The sequence below is a fragment of the Fundulus heteroclitus genome, chromosome 12, assembly GCF_011125445.2.
Source record: "Fundulus heteroclitus isolate FHET01 chromosome 12, MU-UCD_Fhet_4.1, whole genome shotgun sequence".
Lineage (NCBI taxonomy): Eukaryota > Metazoa > Chordata > Actinopteri > Cyprinodontiformes > Fundulidae > Fundulus > Fundulus heteroclitus.
In genome coordinates, this window is record NC_046372.1 from 40022177 (window position 1) to 40047358 (window position 25182).

Below are 25182 nucleotides of genomic sequence, written 5' to 3' on the forward strand. Positions count from 1 at the left end.
GCTTTCTGAGCTGCAAGGCGTTGGCGCAGCCTGAATTTCTCTCTGTCTTCTTTAAATTGTCCTCCTGGAGCGTCACGTTTGTTTGGCCTGCTTTCTTTTCCTGCAGGTTTGCTCTTTAAGTTGGTTACGCCAAGCAAAGCGTCACCGAGCAACTTTATATAGAGAGGCACACCCACACTGCCATCAAGGTTTAGAGAACCCCACAGGCTAACCTCATTTAGATCCACATCTTCCCGCTAACTTACACTTAGTCTTTTGTAGACGATCAAACAGCAGAATTGCCCAAAGGCGTTTTTTTTTTTTTTTTCCTCGATTGTTTGCATATGGAAGTGTTCACAAAGAGCAACAAAAGCCCCATTAACCCTCTCTATCTCAGTGCGCGGGAGCATTCCTGCAGATTACACGGTCCTGTGCGGGGTGATTTTGCCTCATGTATGTGTTTGTGTGTTTTTGTGTGTGTGTCTTTAGTTTTAAATGCAAAGCCTTGCTCTCAGTCAAATGACTTCATTGCAGATAAAGACTCATGACATCACTGTGAGACTGTTTTGATAACTTCCCTAATTTCTTCCTTGCCTACACCGCCATCAATTCTGAGAGAGGTGGGGGCCGGCGGGTTACAACACTGGCAGCTCTCTCCGATTATAACTATTCATTCATCATTTCCAATGCACACCCATCTCCGGCAGGCTTTTCAGATGGGTCCCTGTTTGTAGCTTTTCGGCATTAGTTTAATAGAGGCAATCCATCACTCCGTGACCTTCTGATTAAGAGCCTGTGGTCCCATTAAGGCCTCTTACAAAGATTATTCCCATCCTGTACATTCCAAATCAAAGTGCTGGTGTTTACGCTGCAGACTCAGATAACTACAGAACGCCTGCTGCAGGTTCTTCGGCCAACGTGCATTGTGCTATCTGCTCTGCTGTTCGTTCCTGACATGGTTGGAATTATGTAATTCACAGTCATCCCTTTGAAGATGAAAGGGGGGATTTATGTATTTTTTTTTGTTCCATGGTTTCACTAATTCTAGTTTTTTTTTTTATACCCTACAACCCCCTCCCCCTTTATTGTGTTATTTCAAAGGGAATTGACATTATTTGTCATCTACTGTTGTTTTTTTTCTTACTTTACTCAAAATATGTTGCTTTAATTTCCTCAGAGATGATGATGCTGTTATTTTCCTGTGAAAAGACAGAAGCGGATGTTCCTTGTTGTGCTCTGTCTCTCTTATTTTGTATTTTTTTTTCCTGCTCTCTTGATGCCCCAAGTCAATTCAACTGTGCAGCCTAATGGCAGCAATTAATGAAATTATGAAGCTTCTATGTCGGTTTATTGCTTTACGCCCTCAAGCAGCTGGCTTGCCAAATGGTAGCAGCGACTGACCGTGCCTTTCTCCTGCCGTGCCTTTGAACAAGGACTATCCCGAATTGTTGTCAGATGGAAGTATTAAGGTTTAATTAGGCAAAGATGTTTGCCGTAAATCTGTGACAGCGACCATAAATTATAAGGTCCAGACTTTGTGTTTTCCTTTTTCTTTTCTTTTACAAGGCCATAAAGCGTCCGGCATCCTTTTCAGTGGCGAACATTAAGCAAGCCGCACCCTCAGAAATGCAGAGTAGCTGTTTAATGAGCTCAGACCGACCCCCACTAACTCAACTATAGTTGCCATTGCCGCTAGTTTAAGTGCAGATGTGACAACAATAAACTCCTGACCCAAGATTGGAAGCAGCTTTACCAAACCTGCCCCCACTCCCTTCCTCAGCCACCGATGTCGCAGCACACACAAAGAAAACCTCACACTATTGTAGGATTTTCTTTACGCATGCAAAACATCTCTGTATGCCACTAGAGCTTCACAGAAACAATCACAAAATGTACCTGCAGATGTTCTTTTAATGTTTGTGGAACAGGAAAAAAAAGTTACTATTCCCTGTAATGAGCAAATTTCAAAATAGAAGACCAGTGTTGGGGTGCAAACGTACATACAAGGCCCCCATTCATGTGTCTTTCCTTCATCCCCTGCTTAGCTCAGCTTCACATGTGTTGAGGCAATGATTGGAAACATTTTTCCAGTAGAACCACGTTTTTTTTTTTTTTTTTAATACTGCAAATTTGAGCTGAAAGGTTTCTTCCCTTCACGTCCTCTGTGAACGTTGTCAGTTTCATGCTGATCTATCCTAAATTGACTCCTAACCATTGCAAATGGCTCCATTTAGTTTCAGTCAAATGAGACTCATGCTGCTCCTATAATTTGTTCACGATGTTGTGCACAGACCTGCTTTTTGACCAAATTTAATTTGAGATGTGCTTTTTGTAATACTGGATCAAGCTGTATGGACTCCCTTTCTCTCTTTATCAATGGCGCTTGTTGTCATAATAAAAAAAAAAAAGTCACTTAGAATTACGTTTCTGTAAAATTCCCAGTAAATATTGGTCTGGTTTCAAAATGATTTGATTCCAGCGACAGGGTACCACACCCAATGTCTGTATCTTTAATTGGAAAATCATGTGGAGAGTCTTCATCCCGGCAGTCTGTTGAAGCGGGTGTATGATTACCTGCCTGATTGGCCACGCTGTTTAATGAAACCCATGACCAGTGCAAGCTAGCTGCTTCACCTCGGGGCTTACTGTCAATATTATCAAGGGTATATATCTGCCTGTGACCGGGAACAGATGTTTTCCATGTTTTCTTTCTGTAGAAAAGGTGTTACAGAAGGCTTTCGTATGAGCAAATTGTGTTTCCTAATTCTTACTTTTCTTCTCTCCACCAGTTCGACAAATACACCCCCAAACTGGACAATCCATTCATCAGACATTCAAACGTGAGTTTCTCCCGTCCTTCTAATGTAAATATGCGTTTTGCATTTGGCAAATCAAATATTTGGCATATTTGAATGTTGCCGTGAGGGCGTTTATTGTGGCTGCGGCTTTTATGTGTGCTCATGCTTGAGTCCTGTATGGGTCTCTGTATGATTTTGTTTTGTTTGTTCTTTTATATATTTTTTTTGGTTTTCCTTCCTCCTCTGCTCTCCCCAGTTCTTCCCCTCCTACCCCCCAACCATGCCAGGCATGCCCCCGCTGCTCCCACACTCAGGACCCTTCAGCTCGCTGCAAGGAGCCTTCCAGCCTAAGGTCAGACCCACATCCCTGGCCTCAACCCACGAGCTACAAACAGGCAGATAATATGAGAAAGCATGCGCGCAAAAAGAGAGTCACATCTCAAATTAAAGACTGTACCTTGTAAATGGCATGCATTAAAGCAGAGTCAGTCATTCTCAATGTGGAAAATACTGCCAATGTGGATTGGCGTGTAAAGCACTGGGACACCGAATGGATTAAAACCGGACAGTCCTTATTATTCACTATGAGCTAACGGCAAGAGAGCTTAAGTTCACACGGGTTTTTTTTTTCATAAGCAGAAAAAATAGACCACACTCTGCAGCAAAAAATAGCTTTAAGTAGGTCTACAAGTAGAATGATAAAAGAGCAAACATTTCACACATTTAACAATAGTTCCTTCATATGGGTCTGAGATATGTCTATCTAATCAGACAAGACCAAAATTAGATGCATGAGAATAAGTTGGGTGCCATTTGTGCAATATTTTAGAAAAAAAACTAAGAATTTCCACTTTTGTGTGTCCACCAATGGAGCCAAGTTTTCATAAATTCCCAAACTGTGTTTTAAATAATCTTTTATCAGTGAAGAATCTTCCAGTCAAGCTTTAACAACTTCATATGTTGTTCTTAGGTTGGACATAATACCACTAAAGCATTTCAAATGCTCCATTTTCTTCTTGTTCACAAGTAAAATAAAGATCTTAAATGAAAAACTCTGTCTGATTAATCTCTGGTCGGTGTTACCTTATCCAGCTCAGGTTTGGTCAAAGTGGAGTTTGAACTAGAGATGAACAGATGTATTCCAGGCTTATCATAAGAGCTGTAAAATAGTCTTAGTTTACGGCTAATGGACTCCTAATTAGATGCTAGCTTCAGAGTTGTTGGCGGCTAATGGTTAGCCTGTTGTGGTATTTTCAGTGTTTGGAAATGATTCATATCATCTCTACCCACATGTCTTTGTATTACTGAGTACCCTAATCTCTGCTACACTAAGGAGTTAAACGCGATGGAGGATTCTTCAGTGTTTTTCACCAGTGTTGTTGGCCAGCCTGGTAAAAAGTCAATATTAATCAACTCAGCAGGGAAAATTCAGAGCTACATCCTTTCTAACTGCAAAATAAGTCTTAAACATAGAACCAACATATAATCGGACTTAAGGTGTTCCAACCATAGTAACAACCTATATTTACTTCATCAGATGAGGTTAAATGGTGAAAATGATTAGATTTATCCAATGTGAGATCAATAAAGCCTATCTTATCTTATACCATAACAGACAAGAAATATGGCGGTGTTTTAATTTTTCTGACACTCATCCCTTCCATAGAGAAAACGTTGTACTTCCTGTCTACAGCTTACAAATGCCACTATTACTATAGCTAACAAGGACTTGAACTAATGTCAAAAGTTTGTCCTAACCAAAGACTTTGTAATCCAGACTAAACAAATTGACTATTTAGGAATAGAGCGCCGTGATCAGGAATGGGATGTGAAGGGTTAGGCGGGGTGAGTCAGCCTGACATACACTCAGAGGCTGTGACCTGGAGTAAAATAGCAATCAAAGCTGGCCTAAAGCTGCTGGCCCTATTCCCAGTGGGCTCAGGCACTCAGGGACCCTTCTGTCAAAGATCGCTCCAGATGGTCCAAGGAAGGCTCTTACCCAAAGCCCCTGCTAAGTATTCTTGGAGATGAGCTTGGGGTTTTTAGGTTTACATCAACATCGGCTATGTAGTAGCCGTAATTACAGATTAGAGAGCTTTAGTGTTACTGAGGAAGGTCAGCGTTTGATATTTATCCTGGAGACAAAAATCTGGAGGCTCATACAGCCATTTGTGAAAAGATTTTTTAGTCACACCTCATGCAAAAATAATTTAAGTCATGAGATTTAGTGAAAGTTTGTAAATGATTGCATGTATATAAGAATAATATCGCTAAAAGTGAGAAGTGTATTAATGTAGTCTTGTTTTTATTGAAGATGTAAAACGTTTGTTAAAGTTGCATTGGAAAATTTAGGAGTTCTAAATGACCATGTCTTTCCTGAAAAAAGAGTTTTTCATCTTTAGAAGATATTTTATGTGGATTAATAAAGAATATAATAAGCTAAGATAGAATCAAAGGTCTAAATGTAGTAGATGTGGAAGAATGGCAAAAATTAACAAATGAACCTCAGAAAAGTGGTCATTGCTTATTTATATCAGGAGTAAAGCCAATGTCCCACTGTGTGAGAAGGGTTTCTGTGAAACAGTTTCACTACTTTAAAACAAAGACTATATAACTAGGAATTCTACATTTTAAACTGTCTTTACCATTTATGCGAGCGTGGTAGCGTAACATTACCAAGAGTAAACATCTAACTTTGTGTTTCCTCTAGAGAGTACCGATCCCTTACATTAACTCTGATTTCCAATGGGCTGCCAATTTATCCACATCCAGCATGTGCAATAAAAAACTGAAGTTGAAAACTCAAAAGGATTAAATAGAGCAACTTTCCTTCTAGCATGTTCAAGCTTCCAGTTTGTTGCTAAAGTCGGCTCTGGGTCAGGTTAACTTCCTGTTTCAGTTTCACGCATGTTTTAAAAACGAGAGACTTAAAATCACCAAAATCTAGCTCTGAATTAGTGTCCTAAGTAAATGGTGGGTATGCCTACATAAAAATATAGTTTTCCTTTAAATAGCTTCTTGCTGCTTTTGTCCTTCATCTTACTTTATTTTTGGACACCTTACCAATGCTAAAAAAAAAAATCTAACTTCGGGTCTTCACTCTTAAAAGAACAGTGAACAGTGTTGTTGTCTTTGTCACCTGGGAGAAGATTGTCCAATTATATTGTCTATTATATTATATTATATATTGTGAAACATTAGCATTCAAAATAAGGAGCAACTGGAGAAAAACATAAAAAGACTAGATAAGGAAAAAGCACTAAACTGGATGACTCAAAAGACTGACTTGAATTTAGGAATCCACATCTATAACCTATTGATCATGATAATCTATAAAGAACACTATTTCTGTACTTTATGAAGATGTTAAAATCTTTGTGCTCTAGTTCTGTCTTTTCTTTTTTTCTTTTTTTCTTTTTTTTTTACCAAGTATCTATTATGTCGTCTCTGTCAGGCTTCTAATCCCATTGACGTAGCAGCGCGCCCTGGAGCGGTCCCTCACACACTTCTGCAGAAGGATCCACGGGTAAGCATTAGCCAAGAGCATCTCCATCATTCTGCTCCTTCTGGAAAAAGCTCCACGCGCGTAAATTGAATCTTTGTCTTTGCCCTGAAATTTTATGTAAAGACAACAGGTGTTTAAATGTTCAATTTACATTTGTAAGGTTTGACATTTGTCTGTTTTGGCTGTTTTTAATGATCCTCTGTTGTCCAAACAGATGAGTGATCCATTCAGGACATCTGTTAGGGTAAGTGAATGTCTTGGTTGTTTTTTTTTCTAAAATACGTTGGTTCTCTGGCCAGGCCACAAAGTCTAATTTACAATTCCCAATCTAGCAGATTCTGGGTTTTGGAGTATTGGGGTTAAATGTAAGGGTTGTGTACCGGGTTCACGTCAGGGATGCATCATTTCTAAATTGGTTGGCTGGTTTAAATGTCTGACTTCCGCTTTGTTGTCTGGCCAGAAATTCCTAATGCCAGAATTCATTTTTAGCTCGCTAAAATAAAGCCAGGAGGCTGACTGTAGTTTCTCTTTAAATTTTTAGAAACCTGGCAAGTGGTGTGCAGTACATGTCCAGATTGCATGGCAGATCTACCACCACCAGCAGAAAATGAAGGTGCGTGAGATGGACGACTCTGTCTTCCAGGAAATTTACTCTCATGTAAAACCAGACACATACCAGTGATTGTTAAATAATCACCCCGATCGTATTTAGAGATTAGAGTTTACTATGTCATAGATAAATTATCTACAAACATGCCGCTGGTTTGAAAAGACTAGGCTGGTATATGACGAGTAACGCTACTGTATCTGTGGAAAAAAGTTGTAAAGCAAAAAAAAAAAAAATATGATCCAAATGTTTTTATTTACAATAATCAATCAATAATTATTCTTACTACTTATGATTATAGCAATATTAATATAATTATAGTATATAAAATATATTTATTTTATCATTAATGTCCTTAATGTTGAATGTATCGCTTATTTCAGCTATAATTATTTAATCTAGAACTTGAGCAATTTATTGTTATTTAGATTTTGATTCATAGGCTTCTACAAATTATAGAACGAACAGGACCTAAATTTGATAATTGTGCTTATTGCATGGGATTATAACAGACCTGATATTAGCTGTCTGCTTAGTCAGGCTATCTGCTCAGACAGCCATGTTTGCTGTTATCTGCTTAACAGACGTGCAGAACATTTGCCAACTGTTGCTTTACGTAAATCCGTGTTACCTGAATAAGAGAGAAAGGTTTAAGTGCGTTATTTTTCACAATGTGAAATTGGAGATATCTCCAAACAGTTGAATTTGGCTTATAAGCATGCGGTGGCCTGATTTTAACCGGCTGGCCGGCAGTCCACAGCAACAGGTGGGCAGCACTGCGGTACTCCATGGTCCTTGCAGCCAGGGAAAAGTCTAGTCAATTCCAGCGCGGCAGTAAAAGAACTTTAACCATAGGAACAATGCAACAACAAAAAAATGTTTGTATGTTTGAAACCATGACAGCTGGGCCAAGCCTAGAAAAGGCCACTCAGAAATGAGAGAAAATAAAAACCTCATGAAAATACAACATGAAGGCTATGTATTATAGTCAGATGAAAGTGAAAGTTTGAAAGCTAAGAAGCTAGCTATAAACAAAATAGTGTTTTTGATAACAATTTAAAAAAAAAAGGGACTGATGGTGTGTTCTCAGCATGGGGATTCTCTGCTAAATCTACTGGACTGTTGGTGTCAGTCCTTCTTGGGCCACGGACCCTTGTCATCAAGGATTTAGTCTTCCTAATCAGCTTACATAGATGTTATGAGCGAGCTAGCCAGAATCGGAGACATGTAGCTGTTGTTTGCGTCTGAGGCTTCCACAGACCTCATTTTTTTCTCTCTTCTTGCAGCTGAAAACAAATGCTGCTTACTGTGTCACTGGAAATGCTCGCTGCCTTTATCTGCTGGCCTAATTTCCTTTGTCTGACCGTCATTGTCTCTGCCTCTTTGAATTACAGCAAATGCAGCTTGACCCGCACAAACTAGACATGAATGGGAAGCTGGACCTGTTCAGTCGACCCCCGGCCCCAGGAGTCTTCCCGGGGTTCCCGTATCCCCACGACCTGGCACGGCCCCTGTTCCCCTCCACAGGTCAGCCGGCTGCCTCCGTACCCAGCACCCGTCATAAAACCGAAACCTTTTAGGGAAAACAGACAAAAAGGCTCACAAATGATCTCATTACTGAAGCTTTTCTGTCCCGTGTTTGCCTTTATGCAAATAAGAATTTCTGAATTCATTAAAAAAAAAAACATGCACACTGATGAAACAGAGTGGGTATTCTCCTCTTGTGTGGTGTTCAGTTAATTATAGGGCTTTTGCAGCTAATGTTTTGCCAGTAAAGGAAATCAGATTTGTATATGAATATGCATGACTCTCAGTTAGGTAATTGACTGATTTGCCCTGCGTTTTGGGGGACAGCAGAAGGAGAATGGCCTCTGACTGGTAATTACGCAGCGGTTTGTCACAGGCATTCGTATAATTGGTGTTTTCATTAACAATTCATGAGATATGGTTGATGCTAACAACGATTTGCAAAAGAAGCCGTTTAGTTGCACATTCAAAAACTGACCTCGCTAAGCTGCTATAGATACCAGCAGAAATCTGTCAATGCTGCAATAAACTGAAAATGTGAACGGCATGTCGATGTTATTAGTCGGCCAAGAACTTATGGAGCTTACATTGTTATTCAGCGTGTTTTTGATGCTTGTGTTCATTTTATTCATTCACTCTTTATTACCTCTTAATGTAGGAGCATTCAAAAAGATAAGTCAGGATTTTAATTTTATTTTTTCAAATGAGCTTTTGTGAAGTAGCTCTAAGCAGTCAGCGTCTTACCTGCACTGAATAAAACTCTTGCCGTCATCAGTTAGTATAGATCCAGATTAGTTATCCGACACGTCTACTGTCTTAAAACTAGTCCAATCTCAAAAATGTCATAGTGGTTTATGCAAATGTTATAATATGAAGTTTGAGACCATTGTCATATTTGGCTTGAGTGATTATTTGCAAGGAACCCAACAACTATTTACATGAAGGGTAGGAGGCCTTGCGTCACCAATTATTTTCCGATGGCCAGACCATTGAAACTGAAAAAAAGAGCATGTAAAGTTTGTCCAGTCAGAAAGTGAGAGATAAAAAATATCCCCCTACCCCATCCCAAAATTTGAACTTTTATTGTTCTCTCTCTTAGTGCAGTCAAGACGTTATATGAGGATTACACAGAATCCCTACTCAGTGCCTGCAGTCAAAACAAAGAATGACCCAGAAATGGTCACTGCCTACAAACACAACACATTCTCTCTCGGCATATGTTACTTTTAGCTAGCCGTGAGCCTCATCGAAAGAATACAAAGACCTAAAACAGAGTAGCTTGTATACGGTAAAAATAATATTCACCCTAATATCAAAGACAAAGTACAGTTTTATACTCTTTCAGGAGCTTATTAATATTATTCCTTCACAGATTTTCACAGCTATGTTACATAATTGCAATAAAGGCATTGCTCTGAGTAGTACCCAGAATCCCTTGCTACTTGTCATTCTGACTGCAGGTACAGACCAAGCAGCAGGATGGTGCTGTTGCCCCATTTATTAAGATTTGTCTATGACGTGTCCACAGACCTCTTTAACTGTGACACCTGTGCTGTATTTTCTGGACAAAAAAACAAGACCAGACTGTTCTCGCATCCCTCTTGTTATGCCTTCTTGTCCCCCCTCGTTTGAGAACTACTGACTTAAACCGCTTAAATATCCTTGCTTTTTACACCGCTTCACTTTTATATCTGACAGTTACTGTAACCTGAAACACTACACGTTCTGATCGTTGGTGGCTTATGGCCGCCTTTCTCCTTTTTCTGTGTAAATAACCATCAGCTTGCTTGTGACAACAGCTTAAAAGGTTTAAAGGACAATTTAAAGGTTCCAAAAAATAGCATTAGGAATGGCCGCTACAATGTCTTTGAAATTTGAGTTTTAAGTCAACTTTCTCTTGGCCCCCTCTTTGATTAGCCATTTGATTCAACATCCAACACCTGCTAACCTACCTTTGTACTTATTGAAGACAACAAAAGTTATTTTACTGCAGGTGAATACTACCTATTTACAAGCACTAACACAACCTTACACTTTCCGTTTTTAGATGAGAGTCTTTGTAGATTTGTTTTTAGAAGGTTTCTTACAGATTACCTGGCTAACGTCAGTGTATCTGTTCTGATAGGTTCCTCACACCCTGCACCCTCCCCATATGGCCCCGCCCCCCATCCCAGTGGCTTCCTGCCTCCAGGCCATTTGGCTGGTAAGTGTAAGTAACAGCATATTAGCAATTGTTTATGCATATATCTCCTCTTTTCCTCCATGCACTTCCTGCTCATTCTCCTGTTTTTTTGTTTTTGTTTTTTTTGGTGGTGTTTGAAACCGGGGTGTCATTTAAATCTCGGATATTTGTAGTTTGAATTTTCCGGTTCATTTTTGAGGCTAATACAACATCCTGTTGACCACAACCAGCTGAATTTTTCAAGCAGGCATATTGCTCACGGTGATGGATTTTGCAGTACAGTCTTGCATGATAAAAACATAGCTCTCAGACAGAGAGTATGTTTTTTTTCTTCCACAGGATCAGAATAGATTTTAATTTCAAATGGTTATTTTATTCATTTTAAAAGACTTACAGAGTAATTGTTTGGAACCTCAGTTACAAGTCGATTTTATAGATTAAAATAAATACGTGATTAATGTTGAAGAAAATAAATGAAAGAACATCATTAAAGCTAACATTATAATAAATTCAGCATTTGCTGGTGGTATATCGTTTAAAATCTACTGATAAATATTAGTGATCCTAGTGTTTTTTTTTTTTTCTGCGAGTGGTGTGGCTATAGTAAACTACACTAAAGTCAATCACTCACCAAAATTCCTGTCTAATTAGCTTCAGTTAAGCTGCACTCATTTCCTTGTCCAGTATCTGATCATTATCAACTTTGCTCCATGAAATCCAAACTAATTTCTTCATCAGGGAGAATTGTTTCTCTGGCCCCAGCAAGCTCCAGTTGGTGGCAGTAAATCCTGTGTCCTGGCTACCGATTGATCACCAGGCAGGGAGTTAGGATGGCAGCGCTAAAAAAAAAAAAAACCTAAAAAAAAAAACTCGCTTGTAAGAGAAAAGCTGAGTGAAACGGGTTGGTGTTGGGGTGAGTACTGCTAACCAGCTCCCCCTTTTGCTAATCCCTGTTTGGCATTTTGCAGATCCTTTCAGTCGCTCCAGTTCCTTTGGCGGCCTCGGCAACCTTTCAACCAGTGCCTTCGGAGGATTAGGCAACCCCTCGCTTGGTAAGCGCTGCCCCCCTCTCTCCTCCTCCACTGGCCCCCTCTCTTCTCAATCGGGCCCCCTGTGGCCAGAAACAGAACAGAGCAAGAAAGCGTTAGGCAAGGAGGGGAGGCAAAAGACACTTAGCTCTAGTTTCTGTGTCAAACCAAACCCTGGCCCAGGGAGGCCTAACAAAGCAGTACAACACACAGCACAGCAAAGCTCCTCCCTGCCTCCGCTTCATCCATCAGTGATGTTTCCAACAGCCTGGCTTTAATCTGACTGTGCTGCTGCCAGCAGGCGCTCTTAGGTTTTGCTGTTTGGTGGCGATTCATCTATTAATTATTTGACAAGCCCCTTTTGCATCACCATGGAGGGCTTTCTCTTTTCTCCCTCTGCATCGGTCTCTCCATGCTTTTCGCTCTTTTTCGTTATCCCTCCTGTTTCTGTGTGCCAAACCAGTCACCCTGTTGCGAAGACTGGATGTGATTGGAATAGACAATCTGTGGAATGCTAAGGTCTCCCTTGGCTTTTCACAGCTCCCTTCTCCAGAGGGCAAGCGAGTCTCCTCTGTTCATCCGGTGCAGAAAATGGAGGGGGGGGAGAAGCCCTTCAGTCCCAAAGCAAAGCCTATGTTGTGGGGAGCCATTAACCTCTAACTCTTCCAAACAGCTTCGGGGAGAGAACCTCCAGAGACAAAGACAAAAGCCGCTTTTGTTGTCGAGTCTTTCTCATCTTGTGTGTCCTCAAGAAGGTTTTGTGTCCAATTAACTTAGCGAGTCCCATGTCTGTCTGCTTTTTTTTCCTTCAGGGTCCAACAGTGTGTTTGGTTCCAAGGAAGGGCCAGGAGGACTGCCCACTTTTGGCAGCCCCCACCATGACACCTGGAACAGGCTCCGACGGACGCCGCCATCTTTCCCCACCCCACCACAGTGGCCCAAAACTGGAGAGGCTGAGCGAAGCAGTTCAGCTAACAGCCACGACCGAGAGCGCGACAGAGAACGAGAGCGCGAGAGGGACAGAGAGAAGAGAGACTCATCCATCGGTAAAGAGGAGAAGGAGAAGGATCGGTGAGTAGAGGACAGTTAGCTTCTCTTTTTATGCACTTTGAATATTCTTTACATCTGTATTTAAATCGAATTAATCAAACCTCCCTGATGCATAGTGCTATAAACCTTTGCAACTATACTAAAGCTGCATAGATTATTTAAAAGTTCAGTTTGTTACTCTATTAGAAGGTTACCAGTCTGATCATGTAGCGCCACAGTTGCAAGGCTCTTAGCTGATGACAGTGCATACCAGATTGACAAATGTATTGAGACGTTTGCCTTTACTCACACATTAACTTTAATGACTTTTCAATCTTATATATGCTCTAATTTGAAGCTGGCCCACCTCTACAGCTATAACAGCTTAAACTGTTTTGGGAAGGCTGTCTCCAAGGTCTGCTGGGAATCTTTGACCATTCTTCCGTTAGCGTATTTGTGAGGTCAGACACCGATGTGGGACGAGGCGACCTGGGTCTCCTTTCCACTTCATCCCAAAGCTGTTCTATCCAGGGTAGACCAGTCAAGTTCCTTCACACCATGTTCCGACGAACTATCGCCCCGCTTTCTTTATTCAAGAGGGAACAGTTCTCAGAATAATGCAAAAAGAGAAGGAAGGCTAAGAGTAACAATATTTATTTCATAATAGGCCACCTAAAAGCAACAAAGTAATAACACAATGTGAATAATACAGAGAATCGGTTTGCCCCCAGCGCTGGACCACAGCTCGGCCAGCTTCAGAGGAACTGGCAAAGTGTGTCAAATAAACCAACATTTCTCTTTTTATTCTCTAAGCTCCATCCTGTCAGGATGTTTGCCTGTGTATGTGTCAGCCTAATCTGTTTGTAGCCAGACACAGGTATCAGGATCTGGTTTCAGCTGGCCTTCACAAAGAATATAGTGTTGCTGCAGCTGTGCACATGAAAAGCAAAAAGCAGAAGCGTGCCCCAAATAAGGCAAACATCCTAAAGAAAGTACAGAGTGTACATTCATGTCTCTTCACATAAGTACATGGTAGAGGCTAACATTAACAATATCCATCTATAACAGAACCTTGTTTTGTTCATTGGTGCACTGTTACATTGGAACTGGAAGACGCCATCTCCAAACTCTGTCCGCATAGTCCAGAGAATGATATGATCAAAAATGTCTTTGGATCATGGACTATTAAAAGGTTCCTCCCTGGAACTAAGTGGCCAAGCTCGACGCCTGACAAACAGCCCCAGAACATACTCCCTCCTCCATCCAACTGTACACTTGGCCCAATGCAGTGGAGCAAACACAAGTCTTTGGTAACGGCAACCCAGACTCTTTTATTGGATTGCCAGACAGAGTAGCCTGATTTGTCGTTTAAAAGACCACATCTCCACTGCTCTGCAGTCCATTGCAGAAGTAAAGTCTTGCGGTGCGTAACTCATACCAAAGCAATCGGTTTGCTGACATAGGGTTTGTACGCAGGCTCTCTACACATGATATACGACCTAATCTGGGGACTACATGACATTTTAGGCTCTACATCTCATGACTCTGCAGACAACTGGTAACCTCTGGACACTGTCCAGCAGATTGGACAACTCAAAATGCTCTCTTCCTGCTCTGTGGTATTACAAGACCTACGACTTCTTGGATGAGTGTCTGTTATTCACCACTGCCTTCACGTTGCTAAAATACCACGAACAGTCAACCGCACTGTTCTGCGTGAATTCGCTGACCACCCGAGAGCCACCCGTGGTATTACAGCTGCTTCTAGAAGCAGTCTGCATGCTAATTGCTTGATCTTCTAAACGTATGTCCATGGAAGTGTTCAAAGCCCTGAATTCAATGTAGACAAGACAATTAAAATGAAGATAAAGTTAGAGTAAGATGCTGAATAGTTTTTTTGTTTTTCTCTAGCAGATGCTGCAGTGGGCTGATTGAACAATACGTTCCCTTCTATTGTTGCAGGGATTCTGTGGATCGCAACCGCCACTCCAACCGCTCCTCTCCTGCCTCGGCGCCAGTCAGCTACCAGATCAGCAGCTTGATTCGCTCAAACAGCCAGAACTCCAGTGATTCGGGTCGGCACCACAGCAGCAGCGTCGACCGGGTCCGTGAGGCGGAGAAAGAACTGCTAGAGCGCCAGAGGGAGTCGTCTCTAGCTGACGTGAAGGTGAAGGAGAGCCGTTCACCAGGAAAGGAGATGCTGGAGAGGCGGGCCTCGGAGGACTCCATCAAACCCACTCAGCGTTCCCCATCTCCCTACTCCAAGGCCATGGTCAATGAGCAAAGCATGAAGATGAGCGGTGGGCTTCCAGCTGCGATCAAGGACAGTGAGAGGAAGGAGCCGCCGTCTGCGGAGCTCCTCCACAAAGTGAAAAACGGCATGAAGATTAAGGAGGAGAGAAAAGAAGAGCAAGAGGTCATGGTGGTAAGTTCCGAGCCAGCGCCGCAGCCTGCCGCCCAGGTCCTTCCTGCACCTGTCAGCCAGCCAGGAAACCCCCACCACCACCACCCACCTTTGTCTCAGCAGCATCCTCTCCCGTCACCCCGCGGTAGTGATATCCCAGCACCAGGCCTGCACGGTGTCCCCATGTCACACTCTCTTCCCCTTTCCATGAGTGCCATGCCTCAAATGGGCAGCCTCAACGTACTGGACAGAGCTCGCATGGCTCCGTTTATGGGAGTGAGCCCACTGGCAGGACGGGAGCGCCTGCCGCACGCTGCCTTCCCATGGGACCCGCTTCGAGAGGCCTACCGCAGCCTGGACCTGCAGCGGCGCATGGACTTCCAGCTCAGGGCCGAGCAAAGTCACCGCTTCCCCAGCGTTTACGAGCAGGAGCGCGCCTACCGCGAGAGGGAGGCTCACGACTACTCCCACCACGAGCATCTGTTGGAGGTGCGCAGGGAGCACGAGAGGATGCGGCAACAGGCCGAGGAACGAGAACGCCTCCACCTGAGGGAAGAGCTCGACAGGGCACGCCTTCATCAGCTGCACCAGTCCCCAATGGAGGGCCATATCCCCCACATGCCCCCCTTTATGCCCCACTTAGGAGGCATGCCGTACCCAAGACTAAGCCCCTCTACAGGACACAATGGCCCTCTGAACAGAACGCCCCCTACCGCTGCACTAAGTGCTCCCCCACCTCTTGTGCCAGCTGGCAGTGGCCGGCCAGCGTCACCCAGGAGGACTACCCCCCTCACCACCCAGGACCCGAGAGACTATTCCCCATCTCGCAACCCCAAAGAAGTAGAGGCTCGGTAGCTTCTGGAAACTCACAAGCCTCACTTGTTTTATGGAATACCATGAACAAAAATGGACTGCTCGTCCTCTGAGAAGAGCGAAACTCCCTAAGGGAAAGGGTCTGATTGTACAAAGTAAAGGTGTGTAAGGCTTAACAAAGCACATGCCATGGCTATTTTTAGTGAACTGGGTGTTCAATAATGTCGGTAAAGATAACACAAATGTGTGTATCCTTATCCCGACTTTAATATTTGATAATTATTAATATATTAATCCAATACCTTATTTCTGCTTTGTGCCGAAAGGAGAGGTCCTAAATAAGTTTGTACATTTCCTATCCTTGTTCCATGTATAGGTTTGATTTCTATGAATTTTATGTATTTTGTGCATTAGTCCTGCCTTTTACAATATTTATCCCAGTCTATTGTGAGACATATCCTTTATGATAAGGTAAAGACTTGACTTTAGATTCAACCATCAGTAATTTAACCTCATGGTACCTGGAGATCCTCAATGATGACAATGTACATTGCTACATTATCAACTTATTTTGTTCATTTGGTTTGCCTTTGAGATATGCAGATAAATAAATATATATATATAAATATAAATATATAATTATATATATAATGTTTGTTCAGTCTCTGTAAAAAAAACTGATGTAAATAACCTGTTGATATTCTTTGCTGCGAGATTGCGTTGTAAATTTATTAGTCTTTTTAACCATTTCTAGAAAACTGAAATTAAATGAAATAATGTGGAATCACCTGCCTGTTGAATATCATGGTGTCAAACAACCGGCTGATGGACGGGAATTATGAAAGGGGGGAGGGGGGGGGGGTTGTTGTACGGAAGCCTAGATGAATCGTCTGCAATCTATGCAAAGCAGCACAGAGCACCCTAACAAAGAAATCTACTGGAACTGGAACATACTGGAGAAGCTGAGAGAAAACTTGGATTTAGCACATGTTCATATGTACCAATGAAATCATCTGGATTCTTAAAAGACTTCCAAGTCAGAAACTGGACCAGCTCCAAACAGGAAGGAACACTGTTCGGGGGGGGGGGACATCGAAAGGACTTTATCTGTCAACCTTGTGGTGTTGTGCAGTTGTTTTTCTTAGACTCTTGTATACAAAAACAGTAGAGTTTTAGGCGTGGAAAAAAAAAAGAAAAATGAACATTCATGGTTTAAAATGTACGGAATAAAGTTTGGACCTAATGTCAAACACTTCCGCTCTGTCTTTCATCCTGTTGTAAACAAGTAGTAAATCTGTCCGCGCGTTACACCTACTGAGTGGTATTTTATGAGATTGATAGCTTTGCCAATAATGCCTCTGCCTCAGGTTTCAGAATTCAGTGTTTTCTCATTTTATAGCAGGCTATTACTCTGAAATCATAAAGACAACTGAGCTGACCCAACCGAGTAGCCCCGGCCATCAGATCATTTGACCATAATCTGTCATACATGGGCAGCAGAGCTCTTCAGAGGGGATCGATGGGATCGGGCCGAGGCAATACAGGGCGGACTAATAGAACATTGATTTTGTATGAAAGCCGGTTTTGAGTGTTTGTGTTGCAGGTAACCGGTATTGACTGGCAGCCCAGCGGCATATTGACCTGCGGTCTGGGCTCATTAAGGGGAGCAACGCTTAGGAGGAAGGCTATCGGATAGCGGAGAAGAAGCTCTTCCCCTCATGCACACCACTCATCTGCTTTTCTAATGAGGCCAGAAGGCGCTCTGGAGTGGGCCGCAGAGGGAGTCCTGAGGTGCCCCCGTCCTGTTATTGACAGGGCAGCGGCTGTGCTTGCCGCCTGTCTAGAGACAGCCAATTCATCCTGATAACGCTTCGACTACTCATCTCACTGCTCTGCGCTGTGCGGCTCACAATCCCGTCCCACGGTAGCAGCCCCATAATGACAGCGTGGATCAAACCATGGCCAGGTCATTAGGGGATGTTATTGAAAATCAATTGTGCTCCTGTGTCTCACACACTCCAGCAGGTTTTTTTTTTTTTTTTTTTTTTCAAATGGCTCCTTGAAAAGACTGTTTGCCAGAATGTGGCCGGTGTATTGGGAAGGCTTAAATCACTATCACTTTCAATTTAGACTCCGTGTAATTGAACCGCATATTCCTCATGTGGGTAGCATCTGTCAGTGGCCAGCGTCGCTTTAGCCCCGGATGCTCTTAGAGCTACTAATAGAGAAAACAACAAGGATGGTGGCTTGCAAAAGTATTCACGCCCCTTGTCGCATTGTGGCCACAAACTATTTTAGTTTAGTGGGGTTTTGTGTGACAGAGCAATACAAACTACCATACAACTGTGAAGTGCAAAAAAAAAAAAGGGATACTTGATTTGATTTTTTTTTTTGTGTGGCTTGCTTTTGTTTTCATCCCCATTTACCCTGACATCTCCAAATAAAGTCCAGTGCTCACAGTAGCAGACAATTATAAAAGTTTTAGTTGGTAATCCTGTTCAGAAACACTTTTTGTTATACTGGGTGAAATTGTCCATCCATCCGGGCAGTAGTAAATACATTATTCAGAAAAACGAGGTTAATTTGTACTCTGTGGGCGTTACAGGCCCATAAAATCTCTGACCAATCCCTTACATTCCGACCGAATGGCAGGGATTGGTCAGAGCTGGTTAGCTTAGCGGTTAGCTTAGGTCAGGGGTCACCAACATGGTAGCTCCCGAGGACCATATGTGGGACCCTCAAACCTATTCAGAAAATAGCACAACCCTCCAGTGAGCTGCGTCTAAAATGTTATTTAGTTGCTTTTCCTTCTTAATCATAGTTGTACTTACATAGATTTAAAATTATTACTGCATTAAGAACATGTTTATATTACATAAAGTTAAAGTGAGCCCTGACTCTTCTAGTTCAAAGGTCAGCACAGGTAGCCCTTCGTAGCCCTTCTACACGGTAGAAATGAAGTAGCTCTCAACTTCTAATAGGTTGGTGGCCCCTGGCTTCGGTGTTAGCCGTTCATTGTAGCTCCGCTGCTCTCACCGTATACTCTGAACATGGCTGGGAGTCACAAGAAGCGAACCGCGTACAAGTTTAAGAAATGAAGAGGAAGTCCTCAGTAGGAAGGAATAACAGCAGAGTGAATTTTTGTACACACAGTCCCCCTGAGGAGCAGAAGGTAGCAGGTCATTCAAAAAAGGACTTGGGGAAACTTCTGGAAAAATCGCTGACCGTACCTTTAAAGGCATACTATGCAACATTTTTCAGTTAATTAATGTGTTCCATACCGTTTTGGATGATTAAATGAGTCATTTCAGGACGAACAAAGGTTTTCTCGGCCGCCCTGGTGGTCTGTGGGGAAAATACCGTACTTGCAATTGCAAGAGCCCTCGGCCCGCACCCACAGGCTCAGAAGTCTCGTGCAAGACTGCGAGAGTCGGTCTTGCTTTACGGCGAGAACTCCATGTGTTTTTGCCCTGCCATTCACTATCTGCACGCGCGAAAGCAACAACAAAGAACCGCGTGTTAACGTCAAATAAACATGCAAGCATATTTATTATTATTATTATTATTATTATTTTTTTTTATTTATTTATTTATTTATTTATTTTATTTTTTTTATTTTTTTTTATGTTGGCGAGGCGGTAGTGTGAGTTTGGCCGCGGCCGCCTCGCCAAGATAGCGCTGCGGGAAACCCTGATGTTCATACTTTCAATGTGTTAGTCATTGTTTGTACTGCCGTTTTTTTTTTACTTTTCATTGCGTTCGCCTGTCTGCTAAGCTCAAAACAACCGCGCCTGGCTTGACGGAGAAACCAAAACAGCTGAGCATCTTTATGACAGTGCAATTTTACTTTCGCCCTCTGGGGGGAGCCTCGCTGGAAAATCAACCACAGTTGCATAGTATACCTTTAAATAGTGTTGAACAAAGTGTATTAGTCTCTGCGTAAGTTAGTCTGCATGATATTAGGACACGAAAACAATCGTTGCTGAACATTGCCATGATGACATGGATAGTGATTAACCCAGATTTTTCTTTGTTTCCTCACAATGATCCCAAAACTCTCTCCTTGAGGTTTGGCCTCTTGATCACTTGAGTTCTGTATTAGGCATGGGCATGAAAGGCAATAAAAGCCCATCCATGTTGCTAAATATACTGCTAGCAAGCAGTTTTAATGCTTTTAGCCAGTCAAATGTTCAGTCCAAACCCTCCATTGGGATTGCGGTATTGCACACATTAAATGTGAGTTGACAATAAGTAATGTGCAGCTCTAGCATCTGAATACCTAGTTCTGTGAAACTGTCTAAGCTGTCCAGGCCAAGCAAGGGGAACATTAATAAGAGAGTCAGCAGAGAGGCTCATGGTAAATCTGGAGGACCTGCAGAAATCCACAGCTCATGTGGAAAAATGGATCAATCGTCCAGTCAAAAGCTCTGGCCTTTAATGAAAATTGGCAAGAAGAAAGACTGAAGAGGTTCCACAAGTTGGGTTCGGGGGCAACACAGACGTGTGAAAGATGCAACTCTGGTCAGAAACGTTTTAGCCTGCATGCAAAAAAGCTGTGTGAGGAAAAACCTAACATTACAGGCCACTCAAAACACAGCATTCCCACTGTGAAGGATGGTGGTGGCAGCAGCATCATGGTGTTGGAAGGCTTTTTTCCTTGGTGGAGACAGGTAAGGCAGTAGCTAAAAAGCATTGACTGCATACCACTCTTTTATTATCCCTATTTGTACAAAAAGAAATAGGAAAGCCATATATATATATTTTTTTTTTCATTTTTACACATGATATATTTATTCTTTGTCATAAAATCTGAATGAAATAGACAGAAATTCATGATTTTTACACGGCGAAATGTGAACAAGGTCACTGGGCACGAATTCTTTTGCAAGGCACTGAACGTAACCCTCTTACGTGGCATGGTGCAGAGATATTTCTACTGTAACATGTGTTTACCGGGTACGCTTTAGCACAAAGAAAACCCCACCTCAGGTTTCCCACACAGTCGGTCTGCCTCGTGTTTTAGCTGTTTTACTGCTGTGTGTGGAACGGCTCTCCAGAGATGAAAAGCTCCATCAATTTCACTCATCGTCTGGCAAGGTCAATTTATTTCAGCACACAGTCTATCATCAGATGGGAAACAATTGACACCTTGCCTAACACATCCGACCTAAGGTGGATTATCAGAGCCTCGGCAGATGTCACTTTCTTTTTAGAACCATTACTCGTGTGCCTTGCTTTTTTAAGGTATTTAATTTTTTTCTTGTTAACACGACTGTACATGATTTTCCATTTTTTATTGGTCTCGATTTACCATTAATGTGGATTGTTGCTATAACAGGATTTCTCGTTGCATCGCCTTGCAAGAAAGAACGCTCTTTTTTTTTTTTTTTTTTTGAACACTTTTTATTTTCCAGTAATCCCAATTAATAGGATACAGCGGTATTTGAGGTAAGACATTGTTTTATGGTTCCAGTAATCCTTTTCATTTATCTGAGAGAAACCTCAATGCTGGGGTTTTGGGATTGAATTTTCATGGTCTCAAATAGCTCCAAAAAGCGGCTGGCACAGAACTGGCCTTGGATTCAGCGAGCAGTGGAACAGGCCAGAGGGACTTTTATGGAGCACAATGGCAGCTAATAACACTGTGCCAAGCTAATAGGATGGGCAAGAAATGAATGGTTCAGTCCAAGCTTCTTTTCTCATTCCCCTCTCTGATAAAACATGTATGAAAGCCTGTCTGAGCCGCTATGTAGTGGCTCCCTTGACTTTTTCCCCCAGCTAGACTTAATGCATTAGTTCTCATTTGAAAGCTGTTTTGAAATGGAAATTGCTAATGAGGCAGGAGGCCCCGGTCGCGATCACATTTGGATTGCCGGGGTCTTCGCCGGCCGGATGATTTGGGAGGTGGCGGCTTTCCTCCGAGTTCAAGCCTATTTCTCTGCGGGGGGGTTAGGAAACCCTGACGACAGCCATTCTGCACCGCTAAACCATATCTGAACAGAGGGAATTTGGTGAGAGAGCACCAATAAGGGCCTTGGCAGTCGATCACTGTCGCAGCTCTCTTTGTCAGAGCCGGTTTTGTTTTGACCGCCTAAAAAGGCTAAGCGGCGCACATCCTTCGCGTTGCCATCTTTTTTTAGCGCTCGGTGTCAACAGAGCCGCGGCGGACAGAAGCCAGGCCAGTCGTTGGGTAAGGAGCTGACTTGGACACGGCTAAAAGGTGTGAATTCCAGACCCTGGTGACAAAGTGCTGTCTAATGTCTTTGCGCCACTGGACGTTTGACAATTATTCCAGCTGTCCCACAACACCGTGGCTACGGCTACGCTGGGAGAAACGTCGGTGGAAGAGGAGGACCCGCGGAGGAAGCTCCAAAGGCAGACGAGACGGGAAGGAGCAGAGAAAAGCTAAGACAGATGGAAAAGGAGAAGGTCCAGCAAAAAAAAAAAAAAAAAAAAAGAAGAAGATTTTCCACTTTGATTCAATTTTGAGGATTTTTCCAGCCTTTACCGGAGCCTCACAATCTCCCTCGCCGGCCATATTATGTACACAAGCCGTAAAATGAATAACATTTATGCAGCTGGGTGCATCTGGCAGTGATACGCTTCTCATTCAAGGACTCACAGGATGGCAGTGTGCCACCCCACCGCCCTCCCCGTTCTATGTATGGACACCAGACAAAAGCAGACTTAAGGCGATGGGTATGCAGGGTAAATTGAGACTCCGAAGCTTTGGTCGTGTTAAAAAATAAGAGAGATTCTGAGGGAAATGTAAGCCATATGCATCTTGTCCAATTTGGCACAGCCAACGCACATGATTATACGAAAAGACGTTAATCAAAAGTGGCTCAGCATTTGAAGGGGCGGTGAGAGGCGCTGCCAGCTGGTGACAACATGGCTTGTGTGCACAGTCCAAGAGTGAAGTTTATTTGAATATGCATCTCCCCGTGACCAGTTTTTTTTTTTCTTCTTTCCTCGCTCAGCAGAGCATTCCTGGCTCTTCTCTGGGATCGCCTCAGAGCCGTTGGCACCTGGGAAAAAAACGGAAGTTTTCCCAAGCCACAAAATTAGAATTTCGGCGTAGCCCATGCCTTCTTGTGGCGCGGGCTTCTACTCGGTTTGACACTGGCACATCCAGCCTCTGGCATCCATGGCCGAGCCTTCCCTGCGTAATTGGAAATGATGGAATTTGCGACCAATAAATTAGCAGCACATTCAAAAATAAAACACCCTGTCTTTCCATATTAAACTCTCTGATCCCCCGACTGAAAACCTGGTGTAGTAGTTGTAGAGTATAAATAGAGAGTAATAATTAGAAAAGTAGTTAGACAGAAAGCTTTGCTTTCAATTAATATCTGGCACTTGTTGTTAGGAATGAGGTTCAAAAAAAGAGGATTGGAAAGAAAAAAGAATATCCAGCATTCATAACTTTGGGAGCCAAACTTCATCTTACAGACGTCAGTGTTAAAATCCATATTTAAGTGGCATGCTGGGCAATACTAGCCTGCACAGGCTGTCTAAACAGATCCGCTTTAGTTCCTCTATCTGCAAACCTTCAAATTCAAACGAAGTCTGACAGGCTGGATAATTGTTCAAAAATGATGGTGTGTGAAGTAGCTGCCGATTTTTTTATTTTTTTTTGGTTTGAGGTGTGACTAACTAACCACACTGCAGACATTGTATTTCAGATGGTGATGTGGATTGCCTGGAAAGCCTCAAGTGAAGTGTCTTGGACACTTTCTGCTGCAAGAGAAAACAATTATAGTATTAATTGTAGCTTCTTTTTTTAAAAATGCAGAAATCTTCTCTAAGGTAATACGCTTTCATAATTTGGTGAAAATATTCGCTTTTTAAAGTAATCATATCTCTTCAATAGCACCATTGAGGATTGGGTGGCTGATTTGCTGCTGTAAGGTTTTGTCCAACCCATGCCAATCTTTGCTAAATCCAATTTCTGTAATATGATATAACACAATGGATTTTTTATGTCCAGCCTCTCTGGTGTAAGAGGTCATTAGTGTTTACAATATAAGCATTTCTCAACAAAGTATGTGAGAGAGAGCAGTCTTTTTACTCATTAATATTGACTTTCAGATTTGAAAATGTTCGGCTTTAGTATTTCATGTTAGTGGTTAGCATTGTTAGCATTACAAAAACTGTCCCTGTGTGTACATTACAGAGAACGTAGATTGTAACCATACCTCTGATATTTCCAGGTGACCGCCACCATTTCCAAATTCAGCATCTTTCATGACAGACTCCGTTCAGCCTTCCTGTTATCTACTGAAAGTCAGACTCTCTCTTGCATCCTCAAAGAACCACAGATATGTCTCGATATGTAAGAGAAAACAAAGTTTCCTTCTAAATGGCCTCCAACAATTTTGTGCGTCTTCGTTTTCGTTTTGATCACCTTACTAACATTGAAAATACCCTGATACCTTCCTTTTTCAGTAACACCATAGAGACCAAAGATGTTTTTTTTTTCAATGTAACCTGCTGGTGTTTACTTGCTGTCCTTTCACATGAAAAAAAGACCATGAAGTCTGGAGAAGATCTACTATTGAGTTTGAAACTGACCAGTCACCGGTCAGAGCTGAAAACTGTCCCATTCCAGTTTCTCTCTGCACCTCTACTTTTATTACATCTGGCTGGACGCAGTGGAGACTTGTTGCACTGCATTTATATTATTAAAAAATAAACTAAAAAAAAATAACAGGTAAGCTATGATGAGACCTGTAGGGGGAGACGTATGTTCTTCCTTACGTCATCTGCAGCAGGCCTTCTCACCATTCCGGTCCTGAGCTTGCCCTCACCTCCCACGCTTCTCTGGAAACGTGTCTGGCACCAAACACACTTTGAAAAGCCTCTTATCTCCTATCGAGCCAGGAGTTCCATACGCAAAGATAACAAGCATTATCTTATCTTGCTGTGTTGGTTAATGTCACAGCTTGTTCAAGGGGCTTGTTCTTCCACTTACAGTGGGGCATGTAGAGCGGATTGTTTTCAGATTAGTCAGCGCAGGCCTTTAGAGGTCTTTAGAGGCATCGTCCCACAGATATAGCTCGCAGACACTTTTCGCATTCCCGTTTGCCCGTTTCAACCGGCATTAACTACCCGATGGTTCGATCAAAATCCCGACACGAACTGTTCAAGGTTAACCATTATCAGATAAGCTAGATGACACGGGCAAAAAAAATTAACATTCACCGCCAACCGTGTTGGTAAATACTTTGCAGATGACTTGGTGCTGTTCAGCTGCAGATTAGCGCAAATTTCTTATCTAAGATACTTGAAAATATCCGTGTAGGACAAA

At 42.4% G+C, this 25182-nt stretch overlaps 1 protein-coding gene across 15 annotated transcripts in view; it reads left to right on the forward strand.

The window, feature by feature from the left end:
• The window catches only part of fbrsl1 (fibrosin-like 1), a 378307-nt gene extending 361183 nt beyond the window's left edge, over positions 1-17124 (forward strand). For 7 of the 15 annotated variants that reach the window (XM_021319696.2, XM_021319703.2, XM_021319709.2 and 4 more), the window contains 10 exons: positions 2769-2819; positions 3034-3129; positions 6232-6303; positions 6497-6526; positions 6824-6895; positions 8284-8416; positions 10542-10625; positions 11567-11650; positions 12439-12697; positions 14567-17124. In XM_021319696.2, the coding sequence (XP_021175371.2) occupies positions 2769-2819; positions 3034-3129; positions 6232-6303; positions 6497-6526; positions 6824-6895; positions 8284-8416; positions 10542-10625; positions 11567-11650; positions 12439-12697; positions 14567-15914 (2229 nt within the window). In that variant the 3' untranslated portion in view covers positions 15915-17124. The remainder of the gene's footprint in view (positions 1-2768; positions 2820-3033; positions 3130-6231; positions 6304-6496; positions 6527-6823; positions 6896-8283; positions 8417-10541; positions 10626-11566; positions 11651-12438; positions 12698-14566) is intronic. The other 8 variants (XM_012868737.3, XM_012868752.3, XM_012868769.3 and 5 more) reach the window with 5 other exon arrangements.
• Positions 17125-25182: the final 8058 nt, after the last annotated feature.